A 14,369-nucleotide genomic window follows, 5' to 3' on the forward strand; every position below is an offset into this window, starting at 1 on the left:
CTTGTGTCATCATTACTGGGGTTGTACCAGGGTTATGCTTGCCTCATGTCTTCCATCAGCTCCAGGGCCACCTCTCTGGGGTAGCACGTGGAAGTGGGCCTCTTGATTCTCAAGTGTCCCAGTGTCCCACCATGAATGCTTGGGCTCTCTCTGTGGGATGTTTTCAATCATTAATTCAAATTTTCAAAATTGACCAGAACATTCCCATTTCTCTTGTGCCAATTTTGATGTTGATTTTTTTCCAGGACTTCATTCTTTTCATCTACATTTTCAATTTTCATTTTTTTTTTTTTTTTTTTTTTGCAGTGGAGGTTTTCACAGTCATCTTGTATGGGTTGGGGAGATGGCTTACAGGGTAAAGTACCAGCTATTCAAAGGCCCAGAGACAGAGGGATTCCTGGACCCTGATGGCCAGATAGTTAAAGCAGCGAACGCCAGGTTCAGGGAGAGTGACTGCAGACGATGGCTTCCCATGCATCTGTACAGGCAAGGGAACTTACATATATGTAAACATACACGCACACAGAGACCCTCTGTGCTATATGGGTAATGATTATGGGATCTGTTGTGAGTCTCCTTTTTCTGTCTGTTACGACCTATGTTTCTCTGCTATTTTCCTTCCTTGACTTTAACCCATTTCAAAAGAGGTTTACTGATTTTATGAGTCCTTTTGATGTTTCTGAGTTTTCTAGCTCAGTAATTTCTGATCTTTGTTGCCTCTGTCTCTTGGTCTCTTGGGCTTTCTTCTCTGTTTTTCTACTTTTTTTTTTCTGAATAGCTGAATGTTCAGTTCATTACTTTTCTTTTGTAATAAATAAATAAACTGGAACTGGAAGGCTGCAACACTTCCTTACATGCTGCTGTAGTCATATCTACAACTTTTAATATATAGAATTTTCATTATTCTATCAAAGTATTTTCTTGTTTCGTTTGTTGTGTACTACTAGGAATTGAACCCAAGTTTTCACACATGCTAGGCAAGCACTCTACCACTAAGCTATGTACCCCCTATTTTCTATTGTCTATTATTATTCTTTTTTTCACTCACAGGCTCAGAAGCTTACTTCTCAATTTCCAAATGCATACCAATTTCCTCTCCCTTTTTTGATTTCTAGGCTAATTTTATTGTTATTAGTCAGTATACTAAGGAACTACATAAATCCCCATACAGGGATAGAACTTAAGCTATGACTTTCCTCGCTGGAGGCAGAAACAACACTGTAAAAACCATAATATACATAAATCTTTGTTGTATTTTAGGTCTTTTCTTAGGGTAGATTCCAAAAGTGGAAATCTTGTGTAAACAATTCTTAGGCCTCTTATATATCCAGCTATTATCTTTAATGGATTCCACTGTTGTCACCAGCATCTAAGTATATCAGCATCCTCAGATCTTCCCTACCCATGAGGATTTATTCATTGCTTATTTTGGTTGAGATATTGCCTTATATATCTTAGGATAGCCTTAAACTTGAGTAGCTGATGATGACCTTGAACTCCTGACTCTCCTGCCTCAGCCTCCTCCGTGCTGATAACAGCTGCACACCACCATGCCCAGTCCAGAAGGAATACTTCTGAAATACCTGCTTTATTTGATAAAGGGAGAAATTCATATTTTGCCTAAAAATACTTGTATATTAGATTCTTGAGAGAACACACATTTAATGAATATTTATTACTTATCTAAGTGTCTTTAGACCATTTAGGCATTACTGATTTTTAATTTTCTATGTTCTTACATAGGATTCTTATAACCACCTACAGATGGTGAGGCCATCAACCTTTATCTGAGAATTTGCTCTGAAAGCCAAAAGCACACCTCTCCTTCCTGGTAAATGTGTGCATGCTGTCTCAGAGGTACATCTCTCCTTCCTGGTAAATGTGTGCATGCTGTCCCAGAGGTACATCTCTCCTTCCTGGTAAATGTGTGCATGCTGTCCCAGAGGTACACCTCTCCTTCCTGGTAAATGTGTGCATGCTGTCCCAGAGGTACATCTCTCCTTCCTGGTAAATGTGTGCATGCTGTCCCAGAGGTACATCTCTCCTTCCTGGTAAATGTGTGCATGCTGTCCCAGAGGCAGCCAAGGGTTCTGGTCAAGGAGCAGCAGTCCAATCTGCTAAGAGTCAGCAGCAGGACTAAAGGCCTTTTACAAACTCACTCAGTCACTCAGTCACTCACTCACTCTACCTCTCCTGAGCTTCTGTAGTGTGTAGTCTTTAGCAGTCTGCTGAGCTAATGAGGGACAACTAGCATGGGTCAGGAATATGCCCTTGCAGAATCCAGTGGGGGATGTAGACATTAGCCAGTTACTAGGCAAAATTAATAACAGCAATAACAGCAATACATGCCATGAAGAAAAAACCAGAATACTCTGAGATAGCTCCTGGGGTCCCAGATGAGGATGAACCAGGTCTGGTGACAGGACTATCATTGCAGATGTGACATTTACACTGAGACAAGGATGAGGATGAGGTAGCAGAAAGATGGGAAGAGCACTCCAGGCAGAAGAAACAGCTCTGGAGCATGAGTGGCTGTGGGCAGGTTATCTCCTTCTGTTTGGGGAACAAAGAGCAGAGGGTGACAAAACTTCCCAACTCAGAAACTCTGGAGACTGGAAGGGAAGAAATCCAGATCTCAATGTGTCACTTGGAGTCACTATGACGCCTTCGCTGAGAATATTCAAGTGTTTAAATTTTTCTAAAACATGATGTTAAGCAGTTGACACTGACAAGGCCAGTTGCTGTATATACAAAAGAGCCTTTACCTGAGAAAGAGCTTTTTGTTTCTCAGCTGTTTCCAGGGTTGTTCCAAAATGAGGAAAACGTAGTTCAAGAGAAAAATATTAATCACTAAGTGCTAAACAGGACGCAGACTACCAGATAGCACAGAATCTATCATTCTGCTTTGGGACACACTTCTAGTGAGAGCTGTGGTCACTTTTCATCTGCTTAGGGACGCCAGGCCAGAAAGTATGGTCAACCACATCACTCCTAAGTATGTTTGCAACAGACGAAGCAGCACAGAGCGAGGCAGTCAACGTACTGTTCTCGCGGACCAGGCAGAACTCCCAGGCGTTCTGGCTCTCCAGCGTGCTCTCCAGGTCCACTGCGACGTTAGGCTCACTCTGCTTCTCCAGGCGGTACTGAGGGCCTGGAAGATCAAAGGGGCAGGAGGAGGGGAGGAAGTCTGAAATGGTGAATGTAACACTCAGAAATTAACACATCAGGGAAAGCCAAATGAAAACAATAATGTCTGACTCAAGGGTGTAACTACCCAAGATGGCAGAAACTGGCCTTTTTCACCCTGTTCTTAGTTCGTCCCACACTAGGTAAGAGGTCTGAGGAAGAATGAACTGGAGGCATACAAGATTGCCCTGATTCTCTAATATGGAACATGTTATCATCCTCTCTGGACCTGTTTCTGGACTTTATACCTCAACAAGTATGATGAAGACAAAGATGACGTGAATAAAACAGACTCAGAGCCGGCACGGTAACACACATCTTTAAGTCCAGCACCCAGGAGGCAGAGGCAGGTGGGTCTCTGTGAGTCTGAGGCCAGCCTGGTCTATAGAGCAAGCTCCAGGACACCTAGGGCTGTGTAGAGAGACCCCCGTCTCAAACAAACAAACAAACAAAAACACCCACTGGCTTAGGAATCATCGATTTCACACGAGGCCCTGTTGCCAAGGTACTTATTAATAATCATCACAACACACTGATCAATTATAATCAGGAATAAGGTATGTGGAGAACTCTATGATAGCCTAAAAAGTCAAAGAAGTGAAAACACAAAATATACAGAGTTGATCCTAGGCCTTGGGTTTGGTAATGAAAAGGTAGAAGCTATCTATCAGCTGTTTTTCCTTTTTCGTTTATGCTTTAACTGAGACATCTGTGGAAACATTAGAGACATGGGTGCAGTATTCCACAACCAAGGATTCTACCCATCTCATTATACCTAAGGGTTATGGCAGATCTAAAAAGGCAGCAGAACATTTTATACATTTATTCATTATTTCTTTGTCAACCTAAACAGCCATGTTGTTCTGTCAGATTTGAAACTGTGCCTGTAATTTGCTCATGGTTATTGGAAAGGTGAGAGGCACAGGAAACTCTCATGTTTGGCCAGATACAAGGAGGTATGAGAGAGCTGAGGATGGCATCAGAGGCAGCGCAGGATTCCGGGAAAAATCTAGGCCTCTATTCCCAACATCCCAGAAGCAACATGTCAGAGCCATGCATCAATTTCCATAAATTTATAGTGGGATCTGGTTACAAAGTTATAACCGTCAGCCCCTGTATCTATGTTGTGTGGACTTAACCACTGAAGACTGAAAACACTTGGGCAAAGTTGTGTATACAGCACACTTAATATTTCCCATCATTCCTCATCATCCATAGAACAAGTACCCAGCCTGCACTGTGCCAGGCATTTCACAGACTTCAGAGTCAGAGTTTGTGGGAGAATGTGCTATGCAAACACTACATCATGGACAGAGGGGCCTGAGCACCTGCAGATTCAGGAGCCCATGGAGGTCCTAAAAGCAATCCCCAACCCAAGATACTAATATCTAATAGTTTCATGACACTCAAATTTGGGAACAACTTAGATTTGATAACAAAGAGCCTACTAAATAAAATATTGTTGAGTATTTCAGAGATACTAAAAGTAATTCTAAGATATTCAATATTACAAACCATGTTTATAGCATGTTATTTTACAAAACAAACCCTAAGGCACAATTTTTATAGGATAATTATTGTTGTAAAAATGTATACGAAAGTGCAGGGATAAGAAAGCAGTTTCTAAAAAGTGAACTGTAGTTACACTGTAATAATGGGATTATGCACGACTTTATTTTTCCTTTGTGTTTTCCTGTATTTTTCAAATTTCTACATAATAAAGGCTATTTTTATAACTTAAAATGTTGCACATACCTAAGAATTTTCCAATTTCTTACTACGTCATTTTTTCTGAGACTACTGAAATTATCACACACTTCAGAACTTCGAAGAGTCTTTAATAGGCAATAATTTTAATTGAAACAGGTCCATTTACACAGTTTCATCCTAAATCACCCTGTAGACTGGCAGCTAGCCTGTGTGCCTGCCCTCCTTTCCTGTCCACTGGGAACTAGGGTCTGGCTGCCACAGAGGGAGTTTCAGGAAATTTTTAAAATTTCCCGTCTCTGCAACTTCCAGGGAAGTAAGGGAAGCTAAGGGCCCCTTGTCCTAAAACCGACTCCCTACCACACTCTCAAATTTCTTTGTTCAGACTTTTCTATTAGAATCAGCATGTATCCTGCAGGTAGCCTCAGCAGTCCATGTCACAGACGGTACCCCCATGGAGAAACCCCCAAGATCACTAAGGAAGAAGTAACAAGAGTGGAGTAAGGCCCAAGGTCCTTCTGGATTTATCACTCCTGAGCCTTGAGCCTTTCCTCTTCCTGCAAACTATAAACTGCCAGCCAATTAGAGAGGCCACAGCTCACCTCATAAGTAGAGATTTTTGTAGATTTGTAGATCATTCTGGTTCAGGATCACTTAACTTGTGGTTTATATAAATTCAAAATGAAAATGATCTAAAATAATTTATTTTAATGAGCTTACCAATACCCAGAGCTATGGCTGTGCTGTGGTTCGTGCTAATGTAGGCCCCTATGAACTTCACCAACACCCTGAGCTATGGCTGTGCTCTGGTCCATGGCAATACAGGCTCGTATAAAGAGGAGACTTCCTTATCTTTCTATCCAGAAGACCTTTCTACCTTTCTTTCATGAAAAACAATAACACTACAGACACATGCATGCATGCACACACCCCTTTACAAGACTCTGTATGTGTGCTGACTCCTACAGCATGGGCCTAGTATATAAAAGTCAGAGGACAACATGGAAGAGTTGGCTTTCTCCTTCCATCATGTGGGTCCTTTATCAGCGAGCTACCTTGCCCACACCTATCTTTCTTTAAAAGCCTTCCTATTGCTTTCAGTTTGTGAAAAGTAAACTCCACTGTGGGTTGTTGTCTGCTCTGAGTGCCCTACTGTTTCTAGAAAGGAAAATCTAAGCTGCAAACCATTTCTGAACTTGGTGAAGGCTGACAGGTCTTGGCTTGGGGAAGGTAAGGTTGTTTTGCGAAAGACATGACTTAAGACCTAAACTCTTGCCAAGAGCTTGGAAAAGAGATCTTGCAGAGGAAGACTTCACACACCCTCCTAGAAAAAAGGCAGGATCAATAACTTTCATGTAATGAGAGCATACTGGACCCAAGTGAAAAGCAAGACATCTTAGGCTGGGCTCAATTGCCTTGGTCCAGGTCCTGGCTGAGCCATTTAGTTTATGATGTTGCCAACTTATTTAACCTCCTGTCTGTTTCTTCATCTGTAATATGGGGATGATAATAGTATCAACCTCAGAGGGCTATCTGAGGAAGCCATGGGCCAAGAGCTGTATGGCGTCTGACATTCTGACTGTGATGGATTCTGAATGAGACATATTCGTCCATAGGCTCACGACACATGGTCCCCCGTCAGCGGTTCTGTATGGGAAAGATATGTAACTTTTACGGTGTGGAGCCTTGCTGCAGGAAGAACATTGTTGGGTATGGTCTTTGAGAATTTATAGCCTCACCACATTTCTGATTCTTTCTTTGTTTTCTGTGTGCCACTGAGATGTGATCTCTCAGCTTCCTGGTCCTGCTGCCATGCCTTTCCTGCCACTATCAACTAAGGAACCATATATTTCTTTCCTCAAGTTGTTTCTGATTTTGGTGTTCTATCACAGCAACAAAGAGGCAAACAACAACACTGCAATTCTGCTTCTAGTTGTGCTGTCGCCATCCCTATCCTAAAACTGAAGTGGGTTGAAGGAAGGGTCATAGTGGTCTGATTACCCACTATCATTCTGAGGCCTACTCTCTATCAGGTACTGATTAAGGCCTTCCCTACATATCATCTCATTTACTCTTAAGATATCACAGTGGATGCAACTGTGACTCAGAGCTGAGAAGCTGCTCCGTGTCCCTTGGGGAGTGGTGGAACTAGGATGTATGCTGCAGAGTCCCAGGCCCACATTCTCTCTGCCATGATGACCCCCCCCCAAATTCTCAGTAAACAACAAGCAGATTAGCATATCCTTCACCCACTATATGCCGAACTACATCTCTCTCCATTGTGTCTGACTTCTGCAGAGCTGTCACAGAATGAGAGAACAGCAGCTAGAAAGCCACATAAGAAAGATAAGCTATGGGTCACTTTTTATTAATGCGCTTTTGCCAAAGACATGATTTTATAAAGTAGAAAAGGCACTGAACAGTACATGGCTCTCAAGGCAGTGTCCAACCTTTGCAAAAAAAGGTTTTATAATGTCACAGCAGTGCTTGAAGCTACATGCCCTCTGGTGCCCAGGGGAACACGAAGGGAAGGTTCTGGGAAGCAGTCACTCTACAGCGACATGAACCTGCTTAGGCATTCCTACAATGTATTTATTGCAGCAATGTCACAGTATGTAATGGTCTAGGAACAACACACTGCTCTGGTGCTTTGAGAAAGTTCCAAGCTATAACACACATGCGAGGTTATAGACCCAGGGCAAACATCTCAGCACATAAGCTTCAAAGAAAACCTGTAGGGTCTGTTGGCTGGGGTACACCCCAGTCTTTTGACTGAAACGTATAAAATCTGTAGTCTGTTGGCTGGGGTACACGCTTCAGTGTGCTCTCCCTGATCTCTCTGACTTTTGACGGAAACATGAAGGGTTAGCACATGGTTCCTTAACAGCAGAGAACCAGCTGGAGCTGAAACCTGATGGAAAGCAAGCGCACATCCAAGCCTAAAGATGGGGAAGCCGTCCTGCAGCTCACTAGTGTGTACCTTTTTCTGAAGACCTTGGTGCTATGGAAAGTGGGTCTTTCTTAAAGTACCTGGTTGCTTTTGTACTGTCACAAAGCTTAGCATAAATCTGTCACTAACATCTACTACCTCTCTTTTTCCCCCTTTACCCATTAGGAAACCTGGCACTCAGTGTTGACCCTGACTGCTGTGACTCAGGCACATATTGCTGTGCCACCATCTCCACTTCAGGACACTTTGTCATTTAACCCATATTTTCCTTCTCCTTTCATTAGTTGACTGGTCAATGCATTTTTAGCCTACTATGTCTGTATTTCAAATCTTTTTGGGCAGAGGCAGGGTATAAACAAAGTCATGATCTGAAGTTTTTTCCACAGCAACAGACACTACCAGGACAGTGAGGGCACACAATCAACTATTTGGGGAGATTCCTCTGGTGACACTTTACATGAGCTGGAAGAGGCTGGTAGAGGAAGACCACCATACCAAACTTGTCTACTCGGTTCAATCCTGAGACTTCCACAGCCAAAGCTGTCACTGACAAGCTGATGGCTTCTGAACTGGAGTGCCGAGGCACCAGCCATTCTAAAGCACCTGGACTTGGTGTTTGCTCCATCCTGGCTCTTCCTCTGCGGGCAGCTCTCATCTTTACTTGACTTAATGTAAGCACAGGACTACATTCAAGTGAAAACCACTGTACCTTATTCCACCTCCAAGGCTTGGTCTGGAAAATGTGGAATTTAAATGATAAAATAAGAACAAGCTAACAACAAGGTCACACTTTAGCCCCTTCTGAGCCAAAACACTTTGCTCTTGGTAAAAAAAAGCCCAATATAATAAAATTAAACACAATTCCTATTACAAAAGAAAGAAGGCCAGAGCTGCTCCAATCAGTCAATTCTCTTGCCTAGTTAAACTGCAGAACCTTCAGGAAAGGTTTTGAAAGCATGACCCATCAGTTCTAATTTTTAAAACTTATCCTTTCAGTCAAGACTAGAAAAAGGCCCATTCCAACTTTTATCTTTCTACAAAGTGCTGTTATCTGGCCTGATGTCAGCAGCTCCAGCTCTCTTTCTGCTGACAAGCAGAGCCGAGAAAGATAAGATTGGAAACGAATCTCACTTCTCTGAGTAAATAAATAATCAATACTCATCTAAATGTAAATGAGAAGGTAGCCCCCTCTGATAACAGTACTCTTATCAGAGAGCCAATTTTCTTCAGACATTTGGCCTCAACCAAATCACCATCATTCAGCCCTAGCCTAATGGCAAAAAATCGTAACTAAATTGAACCGATCACCAGAGATCAACTAAGTTCTGTCCTGGCCCACTTCAGGTTCAAATGTTTGGGAATGCAATTTTGCCCCCATTAACTTTCAATAGCAATGAAGAACACACTGGTCAAGGGGCCAGTCTGTGCGATAAACAAACCCCAGGTCGGGGGCTGGCCAGAGTGCGAGGGGGAATGGACATAGGTGTGCTGGAAGGACACTCCCCTCCCCCCCCAAATCCATGATGGGAAGGCCAATCCTGCAGGTGGGCAGGGCATTCTTTCCCCACCTAAGGCCTGCCTCAAACTGAGGAGACAATTTGCCTGGTTATCATAATAGTTAAAACTTCTTAAAGTTAGAGATAAAGAAAAGAAGATATAAAAAAGTGGCTGCAGCTAAAAACAACGCAAGGATTCAGATGATCAATTTCCTCCAACTCATTTGTCTCAGGCTTACATCTGGCCCAGCAGCACCACACTGACCTGATTTTACTGAAAGAAGATGCCGTCTACAAGACAAATCACTTCCAACCACTGTATTGGGGTTTCCATTTCTTTGCTGCAAGACTCAATTCACTGCTGATGAGAGTATTGGGGAAATTATGACCATTATTGATAGGACAGCAAAATCACTTTTACACAGTAGTCTTCAACTCAAAAGAAAGCTTGCACTGGACCATTAACGAAGGTGTCAGCTAGAATCAGAAATTAAAAACAAAGGCTGGCAAATGCTTGATTTTTAGAGCATAGCTAGGACACAAATGTGAGCCTATCATCTTGTGGAGCAGAATAGAGCCTAACCAAGGAGGAGGGGCAGTCTAGGGAGAGTAAAGGCCTTTCTCTGCCTTGAAGTCCAGAAGCAAAGACTCTTGGTAGTCTTTATCTGCTACTTCTGTATGCTGTTTTCCAGCCCTGTGAGCATCTAAACCTTGAAGGCAGAGGTGGAAGCAGGCTGGCATTAAAATGTGGGTTTCAAATCAGAAAGACAAGGGTGAAATGCTGGCTCCTCTCCCATACTGAGAAGGTAAGCTGATCTAGAGAAGCATGCAATATTTGAAGATTCTGTGTAGAACAAAGCCTACTACAAAGTAAGCGCAGATAAATGTCAGCACACTGCTGGGCAAATCTGACAAAATTATCAACCTGTTCTTTTTGAGAACAAGTCAAATATGGCTTCCTTCCTAGCGCATAACAATGACTGACCAACACCAGATACTTCCTGTCCTGAACAGAGTACTCCATACACCACATCAGCTTTTTGAATCTTCAACAACACTGCAAGGCAGGGCTTGTTATCCTCTGCTGCAGAGAGGGAAAGTAAACTGTGGAGTGACCCGTCATCTGTCTATAGTGAGATCAGGGTGACAATGTTGTGTCTGAGCTGGGCCTGAGGCCTGCCTAACCACTGTCCTATAGCCCACATCAGTTTTGATCTTTGGATTAAAAAAAAAAATCACTGGGTTGAGATGATTCATCAGCCCAGAGAGGGACAAAGTCACTGGGTGGGGCTGGGTATCAGGGAAGTCAAAGTGGGCAGCTGTTCTAAGGGTCAAAACTCAAGATTCAAGATTCCAGCAGGCCAGCTGTAGGCACTTAACCAGAACCAGTTGCTGGTCTTGCTTTGCCCCCCCCCCCCCTTCCCCCTTTTCATAAAGGAGAGCTCTCTTTCTACATTAAATGATTTACAGAGTTACTGCCTCAATCCACAGCTCTGAAAGTGTGATTTCTTTAGGGCTTAACTATACCCATTTCTAGTCTTGTTACAACTTTTTTATTGCGATAGAAAACATTTACTGGAAATATGTTACTGCTATTACCAGGTCATAAAATAAAAAGAAAAATAGTTTATGTATTGCCATCATTTCCAATCATCAATCAGAGAGTGCCAAGGCAAGGCAAGGAAAGGGCGAACAGCCAGGACCTCCTCCTTTGTGTAGGAGAAAGTGTGGGAGCATCATAATTCTTCAGAACTAATTTCTTCTGCAACGCCAGGCATAGGGCTGGGCTGGCAGAGAGCACACCTTGGCTGCATCCCCTTTCTGCGGCCTCTGCACTCTCTGAGGTCAGAGCTCCTCCACACCACCATCCTATGAAAGCATCCATAAAGCTGAGCTCTGTTGACCTATGATCTCAACCCGCTACAGGGTACTCCTTGAGGAGGGGTAGGGCTTTTTAAAACCTCAGCTCTGTACTCCCAGGGCGTTGTAAGTGTTGAATGATCTTTGTTCACTAGAATGGCTTCAATAGGGTGGCACTTCAGATCCAACAACTCATGTGGGCCCATACTAACAAATATTAGTTCAACTATACAATGACCTATGTTTAAAAACCATTTATCACAACACCATTTTAATACTGTATATGGCTTAAATGTCACCAGTAATACGCCACTAAGTAAATTATGGTATATCTGTACACTGGGATGTTATATAGCTATTATAAAAAGAAATTAAGGTAGTAAGACATAGAAAGAGTCCTGTAATACATGAGCAAGCTAAAAGAAAAAAGCCCCAGATGTGGTGGTACAAGTCTATAATCCCAACAAACAGGGAGCTGATGCAGGTGGATTGTGAATTTGAGGCCAGCCTGGGCTATATAATCTGTCTTTAAAAAAACAAAAAACAAAAAAGGTTGAGGGGTGGTAGCACACAGCTTTAATCCCAGCACTTGGGAGGCAGAGGCAGATGGATCTCTGTGAGCCTGAGGTCAGTGTGGTCTATACAGTGAGTTTCAGGATAGCCAGAGCTACACAGAGAAACCCTGTCTCAAAACACCAGAAAAAAAAAAAGAAGTAGTTAAAACAGGGGTGTGTGTACATTATGGAGAGTGACGACTAGTATAAAGCCCTGGGTTTAATAAAAAATAATGCTAAATAAATAAAAATAGCAAGGCATACAGTATATGTAGAGTATGTTCCATGTTAACAAAGTCAAACCCCAACAATACATATACTTGTGTTATGCATATCCGTGTGTACACTTGTGGAATATAAGATAACATATATCCCACAAACACATATTTAGGATGTACAAGGACATGAGCTCTACTGATTACAGTTTCTCTGGGGTGTAAAATGAGACAGAAGCAAATAAAGTGGCTTTTGTTCTTCGTTTTATAGGTTTTGATGTTTGATACCCAGTAGACATACATGGGTATTATATGTCACTTAAGATCCAATTTATAAAGTGACATTCAGCAATCTTGGAGCCTTCCAATCTGAGCCAGAGGGCTGGTGGCCACTGGAGCTTCCTCTCAAATCACACGGGCTCAGTGGCTGCTAGAGAAACACTGGTAGTTGGGGAGAAGGGCCTGTGCAATTGTGAAGGTGTAGAGGCTAGTCTTGGGAGCAAAGAGGCTGCTAAGGAGGGCTGGCACAGTCAAGGCCAGGCTGCTGTCATCTACAGGATGAGACACACAACTGCACATCAGATCAGGATTCCCTTCAGCCACTGCATCAGCCTGACAACTGTGCTGTGCCTGCCCTGATCTCCTCATGGGTTCTACAGAGAACAAATGGTGATCCCACACTGTTCTGCAGGCCCTAACAGGCTTCTCTCTCACGTTCCTTGTATGTAGGAAGCAGTGTGTCAGTCCCCAAGCTTGCCCTGAGCTTGCTATGTATGGCATATTGTCTAGGGAATGGCCCTTGAGTTGCTGACACCAGGGCATCTGAGACAGCCTGGCGAATATTTAAGCAGCATCTTGCTTGGGTCTGAATTTGTAGCTCTGCCACTTATTAGCTGTGCATCTCTAGGTAAGTTATCTAACTTCTCCACGCCGCAGTTTCCTGTCATCAGAGGAGCAGCAGCAGGGTTGTTTCAAGAACCAATAGAAGGGGTCTGATGCACAGCTTGCACTCCATCCAGATATCTGGTTTGCTGCACTGTCTTTAGCTTCCCAGTAGCAGTTGGAACCTCTGGAGGCTTATTACAGCTTCCTTATCCTCCTCCCTTATGCTATGTGGTAATCCAGAAAGAGACTCCAGCCCCTAGTCCTGCTAGTCTTCTTACCACTTCATCTCTCTAAAGATTCTCCTTCAGCCAAGATGGTCTCTGGACTCCTGAGGGTAGCCCAAATAAAAGATCTCTTGTTCTACGTGTTTACTAGTTGGGACTGAAAGCACATGTTAGCAGCCTGCATTCCTAAACTCAACACACAGGTGAGTTTAGGATGTGTTGCCCGCCTGGTTAGCCCTCCAAACCACCTCTTCTTTCAGAATGAGGTTCTGTCTCTATCAGATTCCTAATGAAGGGGGCCTCCTAACAATGCTCCGACTCTGACTGGTCTCCTGGGGATGCAAGGAGCCAGTATGGATCAGAATCAGGAGCTGGACAACCAGAAACTTCAAAACTTAGAAGCTAGAGAGCACCAAGCAGGATCTCACCATCATCACAGGCAGAGGGTGAGGAGAGCTCAACAGCTACGTCTTATCACAGGTACGTAAGATAGGAGGTCTGGGATTACTTGGAAAAAAAGAAATACTTCCTTTCTTTAGGACTCAGATACCACTTGTTAGATGATGAAAACCTTTAACACTGCCCCTATGCATCTAACTTTTCAACCCATTATGTTTCTCTTGAATTGCAGTGACATCACCAAATTTTACATACAGTTATCTGTTGCTCTGTAAAGAAATACAGATGGTTTTGTGGAAATAAACAATCATTTATTTTAAACAATTGTAAAATAGTTTATAGAAACCAGTGGGGTAATGAATTCAAATAAATGCCAAAACTGGTTGATGGGGAGCCAGGGTGCTAAATCACATTGCTGGGGAATTCAACTGTGGGCAACAGATAGTAAATCCAGAGTGACAGAATTTCCCGTGATAGCAAAGGTTTCTGACATCCAGTCCAGTATTCAAAAACCACAGCGGTTCAAACCCATTTTCCTTAACACAGCGCTGACAGCCAGTGAAATTAGTGAGTTTAGTCACAACTACCTAACGACAAAAAGAAAAGAAGCAAAAAGGAGACCATGTCTCTCTGTAGCCTCTCTGAGAGGTGTGACAGTCGACAGCCGGGATTCCAAACAGAGCAGTGAGGAGCGACCACAGAGCCAAGCCTTACTAGTCAGAGAAATCTAAAGGCTTCCTTCAAATCTACTGAGACCAGAGACTGGTTAAGATATGGCATGCACATTCTCTCAGTAGCTCAGTCTCTGGCTCCACAGGTAGCAGAGACAGTGTTCTGCAAACAGAGCAGACAATGGCTGCTGGCCACAGGCCTGCTGGTGCTCCTACTAGATA

General features: G+C 43.1%; 1 protein-coding gene across 8 annotated transcripts in view; it reads right to left on the reverse strand.

Moving 5' to 3' along the window:
* The window catches only part of Mapkap1 (MAPK associated protein 1), a 212,026-nt gene that overhangs the window by 54,702 nt on the left and 142,955 nt on the right, over positions 1-14,369 (reverse strand). For 7 of the 8 annotated variants that reach the window (XM_087899704.1, XM_087899702.1, XM_087899700.1 and 4 more), the window contains one exon: positions 3,044-3,151. The exons of the other annotated variant lie outside the window; for it this stretch is intronic. In XM_087899704.1, the coding sequence (XP_087755830.1) occupies positions 3,044-3,151 (108 nt within the window). The remainder of the gene's footprint in view (positions 1-3,043; positions 3,152-14,369) is intronic. 8 annotated transcript variants of the gene reach the window in all.

The sequence above is a fragment of the Myodes glareolus genome, chromosome 21 (assembly GCF_982192425.1).
Source record: "Myodes glareolus chromosome 21, mMyoGla1.1, whole genome shotgun sequence".
Lineage (NCBI taxonomy): Eukaryota > Metazoa > Chordata > Mammalia > Rodentia > Cricetidae > Myodes > Myodes glareolus.